This window comes from Anabrus simplex, chromosome 5 (genome assembly GCF_040414725.1).
Source record: "Anabrus simplex isolate iqAnaSimp1 chromosome 5, ASM4041472v1, whole genome shotgun sequence".
In the NCBI taxonomy this organism is placed as follows: Eukaryota; Metazoa; Arthropoda; class Insecta; order Orthoptera; family Tettigoniidae; genus Anabrus; species Anabrus simplex.
In genome coordinates this window covers 75,901,210-75,922,402 of record NC_090269.1, presented here as the reverse complement: position 1 = coordinate 75,922,402, position 21,193 = coordinate 75,901,210, and the positions used below count along the sequence as shown (strand labels likewise).

The 21,193-nt window shown below is 38.7% G+C and overlaps 1 protein-coding gene across 3 annotated transcripts in view; it reads left to right on the top strand.

Moving 5' to 3' along the window:
• The window catches only part of LOC136873761 (suppressor APC domain-containing protein 2), a 68,466-nt gene extending 52,427 nt beyond the window's left edge, over positions 1-16,039 (top strand). For all 3 annotated transcript variants that reach the window (XM_067146949.2, XM_067146950.2, XM_067146951.2), the window contains exon 7: positions 12,846-16,039. In XM_067146949.2, coding sequence (XP_067003050.1) covers positions 12,846-12,977 — 132 coding nt within the window. In that variant the 3' untranslated portion in view covers positions 12,978-16,039. The remainder of the gene's footprint in view (positions 1-12,845) is intronic.
• The last annotated feature ends 5,154 nt before the right edge of the window (positions 16,040-21,193 follow it).

Sequence of the window (21,193 nt, the reverse complement as noted above, 5' to 3'; positions counted from 1 at the left end):
TTTACATACAAGGTTTTGTCCTGGCAGCGGCGATATGCTGTTTTTCTCTTCAAGGATGCTGGACTTGTACGGCAAGATTGTCGTTTCTTCAGTTCCGTATGTCGGCGCTAAGTTTTGCGTGCAAACTGTTGCATATTCCTGCTCGTATCTCTATGGAAATCTTGGAGAACTGTACATATCACTAGACCAATACACCAATCCCAATTATAACATAGATGAAATCGCAGAAAAAACCAACACCGCCTTAAACTACTATTTAAAAATAATCAATAAACAGTGTTCAACACGCGCCACAGCGCAGACGACTGACACGCCCAACTCCACCCCTACTCCTACGACAACAATTCCCCTCACCCATCCCTCCATTCCCCTCACAGCAGTGGACACTAGGACCAAGAAAACACGATACAGTACAAGCCAGGCAGCCAAATCTGACACAGCTCAACCACGACAGCAATAGTAAGTATTCATCACGGAAACAAACAAGCAGGCATTCTTTAGATTATAAATTCCTAATTCCATCTTTCGTTTCTTACAGACATACACCAGCAATTATAGATGAGAAAAGAGCCACCATTCTGCAATTGACACTTATGCAAAAAAGCAGACTGTATTTTAATACTTTTAAGGCAACATTCAATCACAGCTGCACATATCTACCTCTGTTTACACATTAGACTTGTCATCAATAACTGAAGATTCCATTAATCAAACTAGTGGATAAGCCTAACATATAGCAGAACCCTAGAAAGCACCGCCTGTGAATACGGACATTCTCCTTTTATATTGGATAAAATAAGACAATGGACAAACGCAAGATGTTAAGTTCATTTTAATGAAGTGTTTCTAGTCATCATAATGGATTTTAACATGAACTCCATATTTTAATATGCGTTTTAAAATGTACCATATATTTTAAAGTGTTTATGTACCTGTACTTTTAAAATAAGTTAATCCACACGAATTTTAGACTGCCTATATGTTACAATTATCTTGTACTTGCTAAAAAAAATTCTACATCGACACTGTTCGTAGATGCCCAAATGCACAGCAGTGCTGCGAGGGCAAAGGAAAGACTGCAAAACATTTTTTTTTTCTTCAAGTCTTTGATTGCAAAGTCGGCACATCAATATAGGCCTATCTGTATCACTTACATAAAAATGTCCCAACTTGTGACACTCGGCATGCTGTTTGATGGTCACTTCGCTTCTACCCATGGCTACCAGACAATAAAATACATCGCTACCGTACTTTAAAATAGTAACTACTGCTCAACACCAACGTCAAGAATAACCGACTGTGATCAAGGGTCAACACAAAAAGAATGAACGTGTGTGCTTGAAAGTCTATTTGCTGTTTGATTGTTCTTTGCAGTGCTCTTCGGCCAGTGAAAGATATTCCACACATTGAATGATTTAACCCTTTGGCCCACCATTACTTGTGAAAGGAAATATTCACTTACATACCATTTATGTATTTTTCATCACTTTAACATAAATTTGACTAATCACATACATAAGAATACACAGAGCAAAGTGAGCTTTTAGCTGGTCTATAGTAAAAGGAAACTAATGTTTTTGTTCGTAAGTATTACTGGTTTCAAGGGAAGCAGATAAATTAGTAAGAAATACAGAGGCATAGGCATTGGTTTCCTTAGTAACGTGATCCCAGAGCTGTGGGGTTAGAAATTAATTTCCTTCATTTCTTTCAGATTATTTCCCAACCCCCTCCTCACTATAGAGTGAATTTCAGAAAGTGGTTTGCATGTTACAGAAACAGGCTTATTGTCAACAAGATCATAATTCCAAGTATCATTTTACTAGACTTTTCATCTGCTCTTTTTGTATTCTGGTTTTGTCACATAGTTTAATTGGCACTATCATCTCGGAAATGAAATCAGAATCACTTTCATCACTGTCAGTTGAAGAAGAAGTATTTTCACTCTCCAGAGAATCATTTCTACTTTCAACATCACTATTTTCAAGCCAGTTACAAATAACCTCATCCATGCCGTGCTTGGATGCCGCCATGATTGTTTTCAATGAGCGGCAAACTGAGGTGCTTTTTATTTTCCGTACTTCAGCTCAGAGTTTGTATGTATGTATGTATGTATGTATGTATGTATGTATGTATGTATGTATGTATGTTGGGTATTCAGCCCGAAGGCTGGTTTGATCCTCTACAGGTCCACCAAACAGCTGTCATAGATAGCCTAGGTGTCACTGAAGAGGCATACTAGGTAAGTGAGGAGCGAGGTAGTTTCCCGTTGCTTTCCTCACTGAGCCAGAAGCTGCTGTTGCATATCAGTCTGCCAAGCCCACTGAAATGCATGCACCAACCGACCCTATGAGTGATATTTTCACACCATTCATAACAGGGACTGGCTGCATAAGGAATGGCATTACTGGCATCGCTCATACCTCCGTCACTTTCATATTGTCAAAGCCAAGGATGAGACTGTCAATGAAAGTAACAAATTTATTCTAGCCCATACCAGAAGACATAGTGCACTGTAAACACTACATCTTACCAGCAAAGGCAGAGTTACTATGTACACAGAGAAAATAGCTTCAGGTATCTTCTGACATCAATCTGGTAGGCTGCAAAACAAACAGAATAAATCTCTCTGACCAGCTAACAGTGATAATGAACTTATAAAATTCCGTGCACCAGAACGGAAGTGTCCGTCAAAGTCTGTTACTGCCTTACGATCGCAATGGGCGCCATAATAATTCTTTCTCCTGAAATAAATAACAACATATATCTTATTTTTAAGAAAAATGCATCGTTTTCTAAAAGATATATGTTTGTTTCATATAAAACCGATAGTTTTGTATCTATTTCGCATAAATTGCATAATTTCGCATTTTGAACCAATTTCGCATTTTATCGCTAATTCAAAATCGCTAAAAACCTCTCGTACGGGTCATATAAGATGAAGGCGCATACACTGACAAAGTTTCGACGTATTTCGCATTTATCGCAAATGCTAAAAATCACAAACTCTAAGGATAATGTAACTTGTAACTGTGAAGAAGCCAATCACTGTTGTTTTGGAAACTCATTTTAAACGTGTTGCCATGTTAAGTCACTGATAGCTACATATGTACAGATAACTGTCATTCCAGAAACTGGCCATTTGACTTGTTGCTATTTTCAGTTTCTTTGTTTTTGCTCGAATTTGGAGGAACATATTATAGAAGAGCTGGTTTTAGAAAAAGTCCAATGTTGCTCTGTTGTGTGATTTAGACAATTGGTAGATCTTCTTTTCATGAGGACATTTGAAGTGTGTAGCTTTCACTGTAGTTATGCATTCTTGGATTCTGTCCATGTATTTAGGTATTCCTGTCAGCTCTCCTTAGTTTTGTGTGATAGCTATTTCGTCTGCTGTACATTGTGAAGCAAGTCATCTGTCCACAGTGATGTTGAAAATGTATGAAAGGATGGCTTAATTTTGTAGTGCCAGGAATTGATTTTGAACGCATTCTTCCTTCTGCTGTGTGCTAGCATCCATAAAGGATGAACATTTGTAAACTGAGTGATCTTTTTTTTTTTTCTTTCAAAAATGACACACTGTAGTTGTTGCAACCATTGATCTAGATGTCCTTTTAAACTTGTCGAAACTGCCCTTGTTGTCAGTTGACCTCACTTCTTTATTACGAGTAGTGTTAGGTTGGATTGTGTTCAGTGCTTGGGCCTTGTGTTCAAGGAAAGTTATTAGATTCGTAAGTTCTGGAAATATCTCTTCTGTGTTTCAGTTCCCATTCCCGCTTAGTTTGTGAAGCTGTCCAGTAATAATTGCGATAACATATCATGCACTGGGTGTTTTTAGTGACAAGGCCTGTGTTGCATTTAAATTACTCGTGATTTCATTGACAAGATGGTGCAACTCTCTGGATAACTCCTTGACAGCCTTCGGTAGTGCTAAAATAGCCTTGACATGCTTGGCAGCAATCATTTTCTGACTGTTATACTGCTGATATATCCCATGGAAGGTTTCTTATCAATTGATGCGCTTCTCCTGTAAGTGCAGACACTAAATAACGTAGCTTTTGAACAGCAGACAGATTTGAATTCCTAATATTTGGCCATCGAAAGTGTCCCGAAAGTTGAGCCGTGCTCTGTAGTCTCCATCAGAGGTGGGTAGACTTTATATTACTTGCACTTGATCCCTGAACTGTCTGATCCACCCCACTGTTACTAGAATTCACTGATTTGACGTCATTTGTCTAATGTAGTTAATAACCATGCCTCTATCTGATCATACCTGTCTTCAAATTCTTCCCTTTCCTGCATGTGATCTGTGCTATCATCCTGTATTTCTAGCTGGCATTGAATCTCCTCACATTTCTCATAAATAACATTACGTCGTTCTAATATGGTCCGTACTAAGGTCTTATCCGTTTCTGTATTTCATCGTCATCGTCTGTAACTCGAACAGAGTATATATAACTTCTTCCTGCGTAAAGTGAGCAGTTCAGCTCAGTTTATGGATGTGTTTGTGATGACTAAACAGACCAATCTTGGCATAAAACATACGCCAACACAAATCACACTGAATAGATGCAGGGGGCCGGGTTATAATTGACGGAGCTTTCTTGCTTGTTGCATGGCCTCTTGATGTCTGCGGCATTCTTTCAAACAAGTTGACAGTGGTGGATGTAGTGTTCCGCCACAGTGAACGGTCCACAGCACATTCTTCCCATGTCTGTATATTTATACCAGTTGTTTTCATGATGTATTTCAGCTGGTCCTTAAAACGCTTAAGAGGGGCTCCACGAGGTCTACTGCCGGAGCAAAGTTCACCATAAAAAATTTGGCGGGGAAGCCTGGTATCACTCATGCGCTGAACATGGCCTAACCATCTCAGTTGATGAGCGATAATTGTTGCCTCAATGCTATTTAGCTGCGCTTTGTCAAGAACTGCAGTGTTGGTCACATAATCTTCCCACTTAATATTCAAGATGTATCTCATTTTTTGTTGGTGGAAGTGCCCAAGTTTCTTGGTATCATGGCAACAGTGTCCAAGTCTCACAGCCATACAGTAGCATGGAAATGACAACAGCTTTGTACACCATGTGTTTGGTATGCAGCTTTAGGTCGTTATTCATAAAGACTCTGTGCATTAACCGTCCGAATGCTGCACGAGTATCCTCAATTCTTTTACCAACATCTTGTTCACAGGTAAACCGTTTAGACAAAATGCTTCCAAGATATGAAAAGTGATCAACCTGCTCCAGTGTTGTGTCTAAGATGGAGATACTGAACTCAGGAAGAGTTAATCCTGGGACAGGCTGTGCAAGTACCTTCGTTTTTTCTTTTTGCATTAATGGCAAGACCAAAGCGATCTCGTGCAGTTTTACAGGAGTTGCTTGACTGTTGTAGTTCTGCAGGCATCAGAGCAGGAGATGCGGTGTCATTGGCATACTGCAGTTCTGTCCCTGGGTAACCAGAGTACGTCTTTGTGAGCGAAGTCTTGCCAGATTGAAAAGGTCTCCATCAAAACAAAATTTAATCTCCATGCCTAAGTTGTTTGCGTATGATGCATGCAGCCTGGCAGCCATGTGTAGTGGAAGGAGTGTAGGAGCAAGCACACAGCCTTGTTTCAATTCATGAGTGATTGGGAACGAATCTGATCCTGAATTACCATGAAGAACCTGTCCAGACATGCCATCATGAAGAGATAAAACCAATTCCATATAACGTTCAGGACATACAAAATGTCTCAATACTTTCCACATAGCAGATCTTGGTACTGAATTAACTCATCCATGGTTGTTGGGGCTGCTGAGGGACATTTCAAGGAAAGTCCTCAGTGACATTGGAGGCACGATATAGAAACGCAGAGAAATGTTCCTTCCAATGCTCTAAAATTTCTCCATTATCAGTTAAAATGATGGAGCTGTCAGCAGTCTTCAATGACCCCGATGAAGATCTAATTGGACCATATGTCTCCTTTATGCCAGCATAGAAGTTTTGCACGTCACGGGCTTCAGATAGTCTTTGCGGTTCTTCAGCTTTTTGTTGCCACCAGTTATTCTTATTTCCCTAATTTGTGCCTGACATTTTCCTTTAAGTTCCAAGAAATGTTATTTCTTCACAATGGAAGATGGATCTTGAAGATAGGATAGGTGGGCTTCCCATTTGTCATGATCAGACACTTAATTTCTTCATTATTTTCATCCAACCAGTCTTGTCTTTTTTTCCTCACAAAACCAATTGTTTCCTCAGCTGACTCGGTGATGACCTTCTGAAGTGTGGCCCACACCTGATTTGTACTATCACTGCTAACTGGATGACTAGCCGGTTTGTTTGAGATTGCACTTCTGTAATCTGTTGCAGTGGATTCAATTTGAAGTTTAAAAGTATCAAATTTCTTTCTGGGCAGGTTGAGGATGGATCTTTTTGGTTTGCAACAGCTTGAGATTCTCAACCGGGAATAAAAGAGCTTATGACCTGTCCATGCCTTTCCTGGCGAGATGTAGTGTTTACAGTGCACTATGTCTTCTGGTATGGGCTATATCAAATTTGTTACTTTCATTGACCCGTCTGTCTCATCCTTGGCTTTGACAATGTGAAAGTGACTGAGGTATGAGTGATGCTAGTAATGCCATTGCTTATGCAGCCAGTCCCTGTTATGAATGGTGTGAAAATATCGCTCGTAGGGTCGGTTGGTGCATGCATTTCAGTGGGCTTGGCAAACTGGTATGTAATAGCAATGGCAGTGAGGAAAGCAACGGGAAACTGCCTCACTCCTCATTTCCTTAGTACGCCTCTTCAGTGATGTCTAGGCTATTTATGATAGCTGTTTGCAGAGCTGCAGAGGATCAACCAGCCTTCGGGCTGAATACGCAACATACACAACACATACATGATCTGTCCAGCAGTCATCGACGTTTCTTGCGGTCCTTGTAACAAGGACATATTTTTAATCACATTGCCTGGTGATATAGTCAAGGATGTGCCAGTGCTTTGAGCGAGGATGCATCCAAGTGGTCTTGTAGCGATTAGGCAGGTGGAACTGAGTATTAGTAATAAAGAGTTCATGTTCCGCACATAAGCGAAGGAGCAGCAGACTATAGGCATTACAGTTGTAAAGTCCATGTTTTCCCATCACATTGCCCCATAGTTGGTGATCTTCACTAACTCTGGCATTGAAATCACCAAGTAGTAGGAGCTTGCCTGTTGGTGGTACTTTGGTGATGGTAGTGCTCAGCAGGTTTGAGAATTGGTCTTTACTTTCTACATCAGCATCCAAGGTGGGAGCATATGTGGATATGAGTGTCATAGATTTAGCTCCAAAGAGTGGGATTTGGAGAGTCATAATTCTTTCACTAACAGGGGTTAGTTAGCTGATAATCATTCACCAATGTGGTCTTCACAGCAAATCCAACACCATGAATGTGGTGTTCTCCTTCATCTTTTTCCTTCCAGAAAGTTGTGTAATCTGAGCTGAACTCTGTAAGTTTACCTTCGCTGGACAGTCTGGTTTCACTTAAGGCTGCAATATCAATGTTCTTTCGTCCAAGCTCATGGGTGACAAGCGCTGTTCTTCTCTGTCTTTCAAATCAAGTAGGGTTTGAACATTCCAGGTTCCAATAATCAAAGTTTTGGTAATCTTCGTTTTTCGACCACATAAGGGGTAACCTGCTGGCTGAGAGTGTGACTACCGATGTTTAGCCCACATTTTCTTGGGCCTTTCCCATTCAGGATGGGCAGCGGTATTCTAAATAGACCTGCCCAAACCCAGATAATCATAAAACAATATTTCATTTCTTATGTTGTGATGTTAGAGCCGTGTGTGATTGTAAACATGTGGTGGTGATTATTGTTTTAAGAGGAAATACAACTGAGCAATCATCCTCTATATAACACTAATCAGAGAGAAAAAAGGCAAGAGATCCAACACTTTGAAAAATGAAGGTATCGGTCAAAGAAAGACGAGGGCCACGAAGGGCGTGAAAATGAGACTCCCTAGGCCATGAGTGCTCTAATACCGTCGGGGTCAGAAAAGAATACGAGTTGACCAAGGGAGGTCGAATAGAATAGATGAAAGTGAGGAACCTGTCGCAAGTAAGTGGAAGCAATGCCAGGACTCAGCTATGGGCCCTGAGTTCGCCAACCCACGTTCCAAAGTTCAGAGCTCTTGCGGCCCCTTTTAGTAGCCTCTTATAACAGGCAGGGGATACTATGGGTGTTATTCTACTGCCCCTACCCACAGGGAGATCAGTAAACATGTAAAGCAACTCCTTTTCTATGGTCAGTAAAGATTTTATTGAATGCTATTTCTTAAAAAGAATTTGTATTCCTAATTTATACCACCTATAAGTGACTTATACTAAAAGGGTTAAGGCCAAGGTCACTCCCGTCCTATCCCTTTTCACCTATCTGAGTTGGTGACCCATAAAACAAATGGCAAAACTAAGCGAGCTGACTGCACAGTTTGTGTCGTGCAGCTATGAGTTTGCATTTGGGGGATAATAGGTTCGAGGTCCCATTGTTAGCTGTCCTGAAGGTGGTTTCCCATTTTTACCCAAATTCTGGGGCTGTACCTCATGCCATGCTCGTTTCCTTCCCAGTCTTATCCGATCATTGGCATAAGATCTGTCTTTTGTCAGTGCAATGTTAAGAAAACAAAAAACAAAACTGAATAGGTGTGGTAACTGTACTCACAAAATAATTTTGTTCCTGTCCAAAAAATCAGATGGTTAGCATTAATATTTTGAGAACATCTACTTCTTTTATTCAGGGAGGTTTTCTATTAACTATAATATTTCTTAGTACAAATCTATATATATAAAGTAGCTTGTCCTGACTGACTGACTGACTGATTCATCATCGCCGAGCCAAAACTACTGGACATAAAGAAATGAAATTTTGGGGATATATTCATATTAAGATGTAGGTGCTCGCTAAGAGAGGATTTTTGGATATTCCATCGCTGAGGGGGTGAAAAGGGGGGTGAAATTTTAAAGTGAGTGTGTCCAAATCTCAATACTTTGAAAGTTTACAGATGTGAAAATTGGTATTTAGAATCTTATTTAAAAATAAGGATACACGTATTTTTTTGTTTTCTGAAAACCATATTAGGAGGGGTGAAAAAGGGTCAAAATTGGGAAAAATGGGTTGAATGCCTTCAATCAGGATACCGGTACTTATATCTCAGAAACTGAAGATATTACAGACCTGAAAATTGGTACTTTTAATCTCTTTTAAAAATAAAGAAACACGTATTTTTTTGTTTTTGGAAAATCCAATTAATGGGATGGTGAAAAGGGGGTGAATTTTTAAAATGAGTGAATCTATATCTCCAAACTTTTAAAGTTTGCAGATGTAAAAACTGGCATTTAGAATCTTCGTTAAAAATAAAGAAACACGTATTTTTTTGCTTTCAGAAAATCGCAATAGGAGGAGTGAAAAGGGGTGGAAAAAGGGTTGAATGCCTTTAATGAGGCTACTTATATCTCAGAAACTGAAGATATTACAGACCTTAAAATAGGTGTTTGGGATCTCCTTTAAAAATAAAGAAACACGTATTTTTTTGTTTCTGGAAAATCCAATTAAGGGAGGGGGTGAAAAGGGGGTAATATTTTAAAATTAGTGTATCTATATCTCAAAACGTTTAAAGGTTATAGATGTGAAAATTGGTATTTAGAATTTCCTTTAAAAATAAAGAAACACGTATATTTTGTTTTCGGAAAATCCTAATAGGAAAGGTGGAAAAGGTTGAAGAAGGGATCGAATGCCTTTCATGAGTCTACTTAATTTCAGAACCTGAAGATATTACAGACCTGAGATTGGTGTTTGGGATCTCCTTTAAAAAAGAAACACGTATTTTTTGTTTTTGGAAAATCCAATTAATGGGCGGGGGTGAAAAGGGGGTGAATTTTTTTAAATTTGTGTATCTATATCTCAAAACGTTTAAAGTTTATAGATGTAAAAGTTGGTATTTAGAATCTCCTTTAAAAATAAAGAAACATGTATTCTTTTGTTTTCGGAAAATCCCAATAGGAAGGGTGTAAAAGGGTGAATAATTGGTTGAATGTCTTTAACGAGGTTACTTATATTTCAGAACCTGGAGATATTACAGGCCTGAAAATTGGTATTTGGGATCTACTTTAAAACTAAAGAAACACGTATTTTTTCGTTTTTTGGAAAATCCAGATATTGGGGGGTGAAAAGCGGGGGTGAATTTTTTAAAACGAGTGTGTCTACATCTTAAAACTTTAAAATTTACAGATGTAAAAATTGGTAGTTAGAATCTCCTCTAAAAATAAAGGAACACGTATTTTTTTGTTTCCTGTAAATCCCAATAGGAGGGGTGTAAAAGGGTGAAAAATGGGTTGAATGCCTTTAATGAGGATACATATATGTCAGAAACGAAAGATATTACAGAACTGAAAATTTGTATATGGGATCTCCTTTAAAAATAAAGAAACACATATTTTTTAGATTTTGGAAAATCCAATTAATGGCGGTTAAACAGGAGTGACAAATTGGGGTGAATTTTTTGAAAGACTATATCTACAGAATATCTTGGAAACGTAAAATATTACTGACGTAAAAAGTGGGTGTTTGGTATCTCCTGTAAATGTAAAGAAACATAGGTGATTTGTTTTTGGAAACTCCACTTAAGGGGAACTCAAAAGGGGTGAAATTTTAAAATGAGAATTTTTACAGTATATCTAAAAAAACTTAAGATGTTACACAAGTGGAAAGAGGCATTTCTTTATCTCTATTAAACATAAAGGAATGTGTATTTTTAGTTTTCGGAAATATCACTTGGGTGGAGGTGGGGTAAAAGTGACTGAAAATGGTGTTGAATTCTTTTTATTAGGCTACTGATATATCAAAAATGAAGATGTTACAGACGTGAAATTTGATATTTTCAATCTGCTTTAAAAGTAAAGAAACACGTATTCTCTTAAAATCCAATGAAGCGGGGGGGAGTGAAAGAATTGAAAAATTAATTGGCTTAATTGTATGAGAATACATACATCTAATAAAAACTAAGGTTGTTACAGACATGAAAATTCGTATTTGGATCTCCTTTAAAAAGAAAGAAAAACGCGTTTCGGGCGGGAAATCATCTTGGAGGGCGGGAGTGTAAAGGAGTTGAATTCCTTTCATGAGGACACATGAATCAAAAACTGAAGAAGTTAGAGTCGTGATAATTGGTATTTAGAAGATCCTTTACCATTAAGGAAACAAGTATTTTTTGCGGGAAAGTTCACTTACGGAGGGGGGGGGGGGATAGTGTGAAGTGAAAAAAGTACATTACTTTTACGGGGATACTTATATCTTAAAACTGAAGGTAATAGACGTGAACATTGGTGTTTGGAATCTCCCTTAAACATAAAGAAACAAGCCTTCTTTTAATTTTTTTTTGGGGGGGGGGGGGGGCGGGGGTTGGCGGTAAATAAACTTAACGGCGGTGGGGTGTAGAAAGGGGTGAGACCAATTGATTCTACTGTTATTAATGTACTTATAAGGATCCTCCGTTGCTCAGGCGGCAGCGCGCCGGCCTCTCACAGCTGGGTTCCGTGGTTCACATTCCGGTCACTCCATGTGACATTCGTGCTGGACAAAATGGAGGCGGGACAGGTTGTTCTCCGTCGTCAAATGTGCGGACCGCGCTGGTAACGGCTCCAGGACGGGTAATGACTAAGAATGCAGTCCGGCCGCGTGTACAGTGCCGCCAAGGCACCCAATATGACACCACGCCGGATCTCCTGAAGGATTTTATCCATATTAAAAATGTTTAAATGAAAAGATGGCAAAGATTTACGGACCCAACTGACCAGGAGGAATACCTGAGCCCAGCCCGGGAAGTACGAAATCCATTGCTGGAAAGGAAGATTGAAAAATGGGAGGAAACGTGCTGTGAAATAATAGAAAACGAGTCAGATCGGGAATTTTGGTGGATTCTCGCAGAAAACGAGTCAGATCGCGAATTTCGGCGGATTATATATCTAAAACAATAAGCATTCAACTATAAATTTCAGTATAATACCGTAGCGAAGCACGGGTATCTTGCTAGTACTATATATTTTCATTGTGTACTTTATCTGTACTGTTTAGAATATCTTTAAACTGTTGGATCAGATCCTTCTTGATATACAAGGACAGTTTGCAAATGGCTGCACAGAAAATGCCCATTTCTTTCATTTCAATATTTGAGGTTGTTCACATCTTCACTAGAAGACTTAGCACGTCAGTCGTTACAAACATGATCAATGTGATACTTCTACCAGAATTGAAATACTCATTCTTTAGTCTAAAATTTTTATCACATCTTGCAATGCAACATTGAAAATTTGTGACAAATAACAGATGGGCAGAGAAATGTGACTGCATTGCTGCCAGTAACTGACTGATGCTAATAATTATGACTAAACTAATCAATAAAATATGTAAATATGCAACTGTAGTATTTTGGAAAGTTGTACTGATGTTTGGACCACTCTGTCTGCATTACAGTGAGGAATCTTATGATTGTTTGTTACTTGAAGTAACACCGTCAAATGTAGAATTGCCTTAATGCTTGATCACTCAAATTTATATATTTGCCCGTTTTGGCTGTGTGGTGTTCAACATTGTATGAACTACATAGTCATTCTTGAAAACGTCCTGAAAACTGGCTGATGAGTCATTAAAATTTCAAATTATTTCATATAAGAATGGTCTAACATATATAAATTTGGTTATTACTAAACATGTTTTGTTTTGTAAGACACAGTGTATTGTGTTGTTCATGTTTGCTCTATTGTTGATCAAGTGTAAGTTTTATATTTTGTTGTAAATTAGAAGCTAAATTTAAGACGTCAATGTTATTTTGTTTTCAGGAAGTAAGTAAGAAGAGCGAACGAATTACAGCTTTGGAACGTGAAAAAGCATCATTAATCCGTGAGCTCTATCAAACTAGATCTCAAAACAGAAGAGGCAACGAACCTCAAGATGAGACGGCTTTTATGTAAAATAAGATTTGTTTGTGTTTATATGAAGGTTTTAGAGAGATTGAGCGTTATTGTACATTTTATATATTAAGTTTGAGAAATATGGCAGAATTTACATTCCAAAGTTTGGAGGAATATGAGAGTATCTTAAAATGTGATGTTAAATCACATTGAAGGCGATTGAACCATGTGATCTTCCACCTTTCATTGAGCAATGGCCTTAGAGTGAGGTTCCATCCCAACATACTCTGATTTTTGAAGATGCAACTAAAAGCTGATTTAACAATCTAAAATGTCAGCTGTATGAAGATATGTGCTTACACTGACAATTTTGGGCAAACTAGGTATGCACCTGGACAAAATAAAATACATTAAGACAACACATTTTAACTAACCTGAAATTTTGGAAGGAATCTTCTTGCAATCCTTCCGAAGTTCACTGGTCTTGGTGCTTCATTCAATGTTCAAAACATTTGAAAGATAGTGAGCAAAAATGTCATTCCTCAGGCAATCAAATAATATGGCCTTCCACATGTTTTTATGAATCTGTTGCTTACTAGGTGGCAGCTAATTTCTCTGGGGAGGGACCAAGTGTTGTATAGTCAGAGCAACTGATCTCACCACCCTTGTTGTCAGTTTACTTGACTAGGGGTGGCGTGCACCAACCAAGAGTAAGTTCTGCTTCCGTAGTAAAGTACTCTTGAAGTCAGCATTCCGCGACTTCCATAGGAGAGTAAATTACTTCCGAAGTATTTTAGTCCTTTCAGATACTCCTGGACTAAATTACTACAAGAGTAAAATGTTGAAGAGCACCATCTTGTAGTATATCACTAAAGAAGTAAATAACGTACGAATATAGGTTAGAATTACTCTCACTTCGTGCATGGAGTAAGCTAAGTTTAGACTTGTTGACTAATGATAATATCGTGCCGTATATGAGAGGAGATGTTTCAAACGTGTTTATGGACTACTTAGATTATATTGACAATCTCGATGCAGAAAACGATGGGAAATGTAATAGTGCGTGTAAGGCGAGAGCCTTGTAATGTGCACATGGCGAGTTTCAGGAACGTTTTTGGTCTTAGGAAGGAATCCTTTACTTTCCTTCCAAATCTACTTGGAGATCACATACAGCTGAATTCTTGTCTTAATTTTGTTGTATCTCTCAAATTACAGTTGCTGTGTGTCCTACGAGTGTTTCGTACCGGAACATTTCAGTACAGTTGCCGGTGATCTCATTAACGTTTACCGCACAACTGCTGGCTGTATCTTTCATCGCGTGGTTAAAGCACCAGTTGAGGCCAAATACTGTCTCTACTGTATTTGTTGAGGCTAAGAGGGAGGTACACCTGCAAATGATGATGATTGTTCGGAAAATAAAAGGATATTCTTCACGTTGGCAGGTTTCCACACATCGTGGGGTGCAATTGACTGTGACTGCGCGCATATTCCCATTTTTATTTTTTATTTTTTTTGCTCTCTCGGTGACAACGGGTCCTTCTACAGAATCTTAACTTGCTCTTCACTGCGTTTTCTGTCACTCGAAGCATTGAATTCTTCTGTCACCACTTTCCATGAATTTCTTTTCTTATCCAGCATCTTTATGTTGTGTTTCTTACACCCTATATCCTTTGCATAGATCGTCATTATCTCTATTAACAAGCATTTATCTTTTTCGCTTACATTTTTTCCCCAGTTTCCTATTGCACATAACCTTATCCATTTAGATTTCTTTAAAAAAGATACGCGAACACAACACTACTCCGCGAGTAACGAACGCTACTTCTATAGTAGTAACTAAAAGAGTAAATTGTACTTCAACTCTCCGACGTTACTTCCGGAGTAAATAACTCCCGTAGTAATTTACTTCTGTAGTATGGACTTCTTTAGTAAACGCTACTTCCGTAGTAATTTACTCCAAGATGGTGCACGCTACCCTGGGGCTTCAAACTCTCATTCCGCTGGCCGAGTTGGGAGTGCGCGTAGAGGCGCATGGCTGTGAGCTCGCATCCGGGAGATAGTGGGTTCGAATCCCACTGTCGGCAGCCCTGAAGATAGTTTTCCGTGGTTTCCCATTTTCGCACCAGGCAAATGCTGGGGCTGTATCTTAAGACCATGGCCGCTTCCTTCCAACTCCTAGGCCTTTCCTATCCCATTGTCGCCATAAGACCTATCTGTGTCGGTGCGACGTAAAGCCCCTAGCAAAAAAAAAAAAAAAAAACCCACTCTTATTCCAAGAAGATGACATACTTGAGGATGCCCATACTTTGGTGTGTGTTCCTATTCCACCCTCCCACGAATGTGAATGGTCACCCTCCTGTTGAAGGTGTAAAGTAAAAACAAGCTAGTTAGAGATTGAGAAAAAATAAATCTGGAAGAACTGGGGTGAAAAGAGAGCCGAAGTTGAAGCCAACAGTGTGTGAAATTTGACCTTATCTTTTTATGCTTTCTGATTTATAGTCTTTCCTTTCTTTTACTTTCTTTGCATGTGTTAGCTTGTCATTGTATTTGTGTGTTCCTCTCCCTTCCCTTGATCTTTGGTTTATTTAAATGAGATACTGACTCGATTATGTAGCCGAGTGAAAGGAAGTTGTCAGGATTAAAAAATATATATATATATACACATATACACAGTAGAACCTCGATAATTCGAAATCGGTTAATTCAAAATCCCACCTAATTCGAAGAAGTTCTCATTCCCGGAAACATGAGATATAGTTTTGTATGTTATTTCAATTGTTTAATTCGAAATACGGAGAATTCGTAATTCGAAGTACAATGTCAGCCCCATTACCGAAATTCAGACTTCTAATTCGAAACTGTCTTTACATTTAAAAACAATAGTATGTTACAGAGTAATTTCAATTCGAAATTTATCCGTTCCGCGTCATAATAGAACACGCGTTCCGGAACGTGGAGGGGTAGCTTTCCGCACTTACACTCACTTTGGTGGGTCTACAGTGCGCTTCATGATTGCTAAGTTGAATGAAATCGGAATTCTTTTGTATTCAACCTTTTAAGGAACGCCGTAATATCACACAACAGGCAGTGTGCGGAAAAACAGAATCCGCGAACACTGGCGATGCCGACAGTTGACGAGAAAACGTGGCTCATATAATAAATTCGTAGGCATTGAACAATATTGTCATTGCCGGTGAAACTGCATTGCTTTATTTTCATGCGAGCCCAAACGGTCTTATGGTTTTAAAGGAGAAATTGCCAGCCGGGAAATCATACAAGGGTGAGGGATGGGGGGGTCATTGTAGTGCGTTGCAATGCACATGGAAACGAGATACTTTATCCCCTCATCATAGGAAAGTTCGATAAGCTACAATGTTTTAAGGGCGTCGGGCACTTTCCATGCTAGTACAAAGCATCTAAAAATGCAAACAGTGCAGAAATCCAAAAAATAATGCATTTGTACAGGGGAACCGGCATAATTTATCCTCGTCTTTGAATTGTGCGATTTTTTTTTTTCTTTTGTTGCGTGAGGTTATGTTTGTCAGTGATTTATGCAAGTGCATTATTTGAACATTGTAAATGCACCTTGTTGGATACATTTCGGAAATAGGTTTTTTTCCATGGCATTTGAAAGGTTTAAACTGTGAATCGAGGTGATTGCATGTATTAATGGGTCTTAGAATACTTTGTGACGCGTCAAGTGTTTACATTTCTGAAGTACAAGAGAATTGCCATGGCGGGAAATGAAAGTTTGATTTTAAGAGCATCGGGTACTTTCTGTGTAAATACAAGGCATCTAAAATGCATACAGTATAGTAATCCAATTAATAAAGCACTTGCACATGGGCGCCAGCATGGATTTCTCCTCGTCCTTGAATCGTGCTTTTTTTTCTTTCGTTGTGTGAAGTTATGTTTACCAGTGAGATATCCGAGTGAATTATTTGAATACTGTAAATGCACCTTCTTGGATACATTTTGGAAATAGTTCTTTTTTCATGGCATTTGAAAGGTATAAACTGTGATGCAAGGTTAACTGCATGCAGTAACGGGCCTTAGAATATTTTGTAACGCGGCAAGGTTTGGTATTTCTGAATTGCGAATTGGTGGTTAATTCGAAATCACGTAATTCGAAGTCCAATTTTTGAGTCCCAACGACTTCGAATTAACGAGGATTTACTAGGACAAGTTAATGTAACATCTCCATTTCGGAAGGATATGATTAGAAAATCAACCTACCAGATACTTGTGGATATCGTGCAATTTATTTTTAGAATGGATATTTTAAAAACATCTGAATTGCAACATTAGTGTTAGTCAGAGACCATGAATTTAAAGGAATATATTTTCTTGGAAATTAGAATCTTCTCTTTGTTGTATTTTTGAATCTGTCATTCGTCATGTTCTTCATTTTCTTTTTTGTAGTACAACAATAATGTAAGTTTTGATTTATGTCATAAGGTGTATTCGGTATAATTTGTTCAAAATATCAGTGTGAGCACCACTATTATGGTAACACAACCGAATACAGTGACATGTTCATTGAGAGATTTTGTAGAGAAAATTATTCCATGATAGATCCAAAATGTTTCGCTCACAGTAGGCTGCATTTCATCTAATGATTGGTAGCATTGTTGCCTGACTTTTTCCTTAATGTAACCTCACAATGTGTTGTCTGGAATGAATAAGGCAGGGCTCTTTGTTAGCCAGGATAGGAGGACCTGTGCTGCCTCTGATCTGTGCCCAGTCTACCTGTCTGGAGACAGTTGAGGTGCATGGGGCTAACTAAAGGTAACCCATGTTAAGTGAATTGTACAGGGGTCATCCGAAGGTTCAAAAAAGCCTGTAAATCAGCTGTTTTGTCTCAGTGCAATACATCAAACAGATGTGCTCTCATGTTATGGTTGTTTCAAATACTAGTCCACCAATGACTTACCATCCTCTAGCAGATACAAAAAAGGTACAAGTCTTGATATTGCTCAGTGTGTGGCTTATCATTATCTAGCCCCAAGTGCCTCAATTCTCTAAATATGATAACAAAATATACAGGGGCTCAGCCTTGTTATAGGATTAGATTTGTTATTCCAGCTTCTGTGGGGCTGCGGATAGAGCCATCGCCAGAGAATCTCTTTATATGACTGCTAATTAACAGGACCATTAAAAACTATGGTCCAAAAGTGCTGTTCCCAAGCCTGCTGTAACATGTGGTGAAATCTTCTCAAATTCCTGTGAGAAAAGGGGACTATTCTTAGCCCAAAACAAAACTGTGATTTCTTGAACTTTGGTAAATTGTGCACTCATCTGTGAACACGATGTTATTGCAATCACATTCTGAATAGAATATTTTGAAATAAGGGCAGCACAACCATGGTGTGTGGGTGTTAAGGATCTCTTGTAAACATACATTCCTTTTTAAGAATGAAGGTATTTGTACCGTATTTACTTGCGTATTTTTCCTCCTTTTTACTCTTTTTCGACATCAAAAATGGGGAGGGATAATTATGCGAATTTCAATAAAAAATTGAAATGAAAACGTCAAACATAATTACCTTAAGTTACAAAATTTTTTTAGGCCTAAGATAGTACAAAAAATTAAAAATATGTATAATAAAATTAATTTTAATAACAAATCGAAGGCAATAATACGTTCCCTAGCAGTAAGTATACGGAAACCATCGTCTTTTAATGTCATGCGAGAATTCACTGAAGATAGAAGCCAGATATCTGAAATAAATTAGAATACTGTAGTAGGGTAAAATCTGTAAAATTGTGTACGCTAATATGTATTTCACATCAAAGAAATAGACTTACCATGTCATTCGTAGTCGCTTTCTTCTGAAGTCGTCTGTGATGAATCAATCCCATTCTCTTCCATCTCCCAGGTGCAGTCATCTTCAGTTCCATCTACTTATTTGAAAATGCCAGTTTTCTTAAAAAATTTCTTGTGAAATCAGTCCCCAAGCATATTAATTTGAGTGAAGGCCTCTTGATCTTCCCAGTAGGTGTCAACAGTATGGCAACCTCCCGCCTTCCATTCAGAATATACCCGCTGCACATTGTCCTTGAATAGCTTGTTGACGCTTACGTCAAGAGGTTGCAAGACTGATGTCAGGCCACTAGGAATTATTGCAGCATCAGTCTTCTGGTTGACCATTTCTTGGCAAACATCATCCAAAAATGGTCATGGAAACTGTCCAAAACCAGGAGAGACCTGTGGTTTAAGAGATGGCCAGGCAGTCTTCCCCATACAACACACAACCAATCCTTCATGAGATCCGCCATCATCCATCTTTTCTCCTGGACACGATTGTGCGCACCAGAAGGAAATTTCCCCTTTAGGAATTGTTTTTCGATTGAAAATTACATAGGGAAGACGTTTTTGCCCATCCTCAGTAACAGCCGGTGTAACTGTGCAATGTAGCTTCTCTGCCCCAGTAGTTCTCATGACTACGCTGAATGCTCCCTTTTCGGTAAATGTAGTGTTTCTCGGCAAATCAAGAAAACCTGAGTTTGATATGCATTTCTGATTTGCGATAGCAGGTAATTGTACTTGCGCGGCTTCCTAATAACAAAACTATGAAATTGCACGATTTTTTCACTGTGGTCCTTCAGAATTCGCTGGCATAGAGATGTCCTTCTTTGAAGAGAAAGATTGCTCCTTTTCATCAACCAATAAAGCCACCCTCTGCTTGCTTTAAAATCAGGAATTTTCAAGGTTTTTGCTACTTCTATGGCCTTTAACTGGAGCATTGTGTGGGAAACTGAAAAGCCATCATTTCTCATTGATTCATGTAAGAAATAACTTCCTTTTCAATTCCTGGATGCTTTCCCATTTTTGGTCCCTGAAATGATAGTTGTTTTCTTGGTACAATGGAATTCTTCTTCCTGCTTCCGCCAGTAACATACGTGTGATGGTGCTATGGAAAATTCACAAGATGCAGCATAATTGCTGTTATTTTTGGAAAAATTATATTACAGACAATTTAAATTATGTGTCATAACTGTTTTTCTTTCCCATCACATCACTAACAAACACTTCACACAACAATTCACATGTAAGAACCCTGTTGAAAGCGATTACTGTACGTGTGCAAGTCACAGCTGATAACAAGGGCGAGTTATGGCTAGCAGTTACAGGTGTGTTCTAGCCCCGGGCACTGGAATGTTGAGTAATCAGTCGCTTTGTTCTCTCCTAGCACGGGAAACGTGAACTGGAATTGCCAAAGTAGTTCCAGATTTCTGTACATCATCATGAATCACGAAGACAAAATAAGTCCATGGTCCTGTAGATAAAACAAGGAGGGGAAAATATGCGATTATAGAACTTTTTTCCAAATTTTCATTCTAAAAATCAGAGGGAAAATTACGCAAGCAAATTCGGTAAGTCACTGTAGGGAACAGCCGCTCAACTTGTCTTCACTGGAGATTCTTTCCATTTAACATTACTTTATATTCATTTCACATCTTACCAATTTTAAAATACAATAGTTTCATTGTATACAGTACATCATGTTTACTATCCATTCTTATCGTAATAACACTAATACCTTTATTTTGTGTACAAGAACGTTGCGAGACTCCCTCTTGAACCACATATATTGAATTCTCGGTAATTGTTTTAGAACTGAGTGTAATGGAGTTCTGTGTATATAAAATCCAAGATAAAGTAGGTCATATGTTTGCAAAATCATCCCTCTCCATGGGGTCAGCAATTTCAGGAATCTAAAATAAAAATCCATTTTTCATTTTTATTGGTTTAATAATTTTAATGAGCAAGTTAATGAATAGGATGAGGTATTCTTCTGGTCCTTGCCCCTCAAGAAGGCAATAGCCCTGGCTTTCTACACTCTTTCAGGTGCCACTTCACCATTGGTATAAAGTTTTTCCTGAAATTTTACAGTTTCACTGTATTCGTCCAAATATAAGGTGGTGCAGCATATAACATGAACCTAAATTTTTTGGGAGGTATTTACAAGAAAAATTAAATAATGAATGAATTGCGACACATTCTATAAAAACTCCAAACCAAACCCCATGGTGCAAGAGCCCTGAAGGGCCATGGCCTACCAATCAGCCGCTGCTCGTCCCGAAGGCCTGCAGATTGTGAGGTGTCCTGTGGTCACTCACTCACTCTGTAGGCTCCTGAGGGATGCGAAATTCCCATGGCGATCTCACAGTCCTCTTCCATCCTTTTCGATCTTGAGCCTGCACTTCCCAGTTATCAATGTGGAGGGTCTGGCATACCTTGTTGATCTCCATCTTCCAGGTGCTTTGGGGTC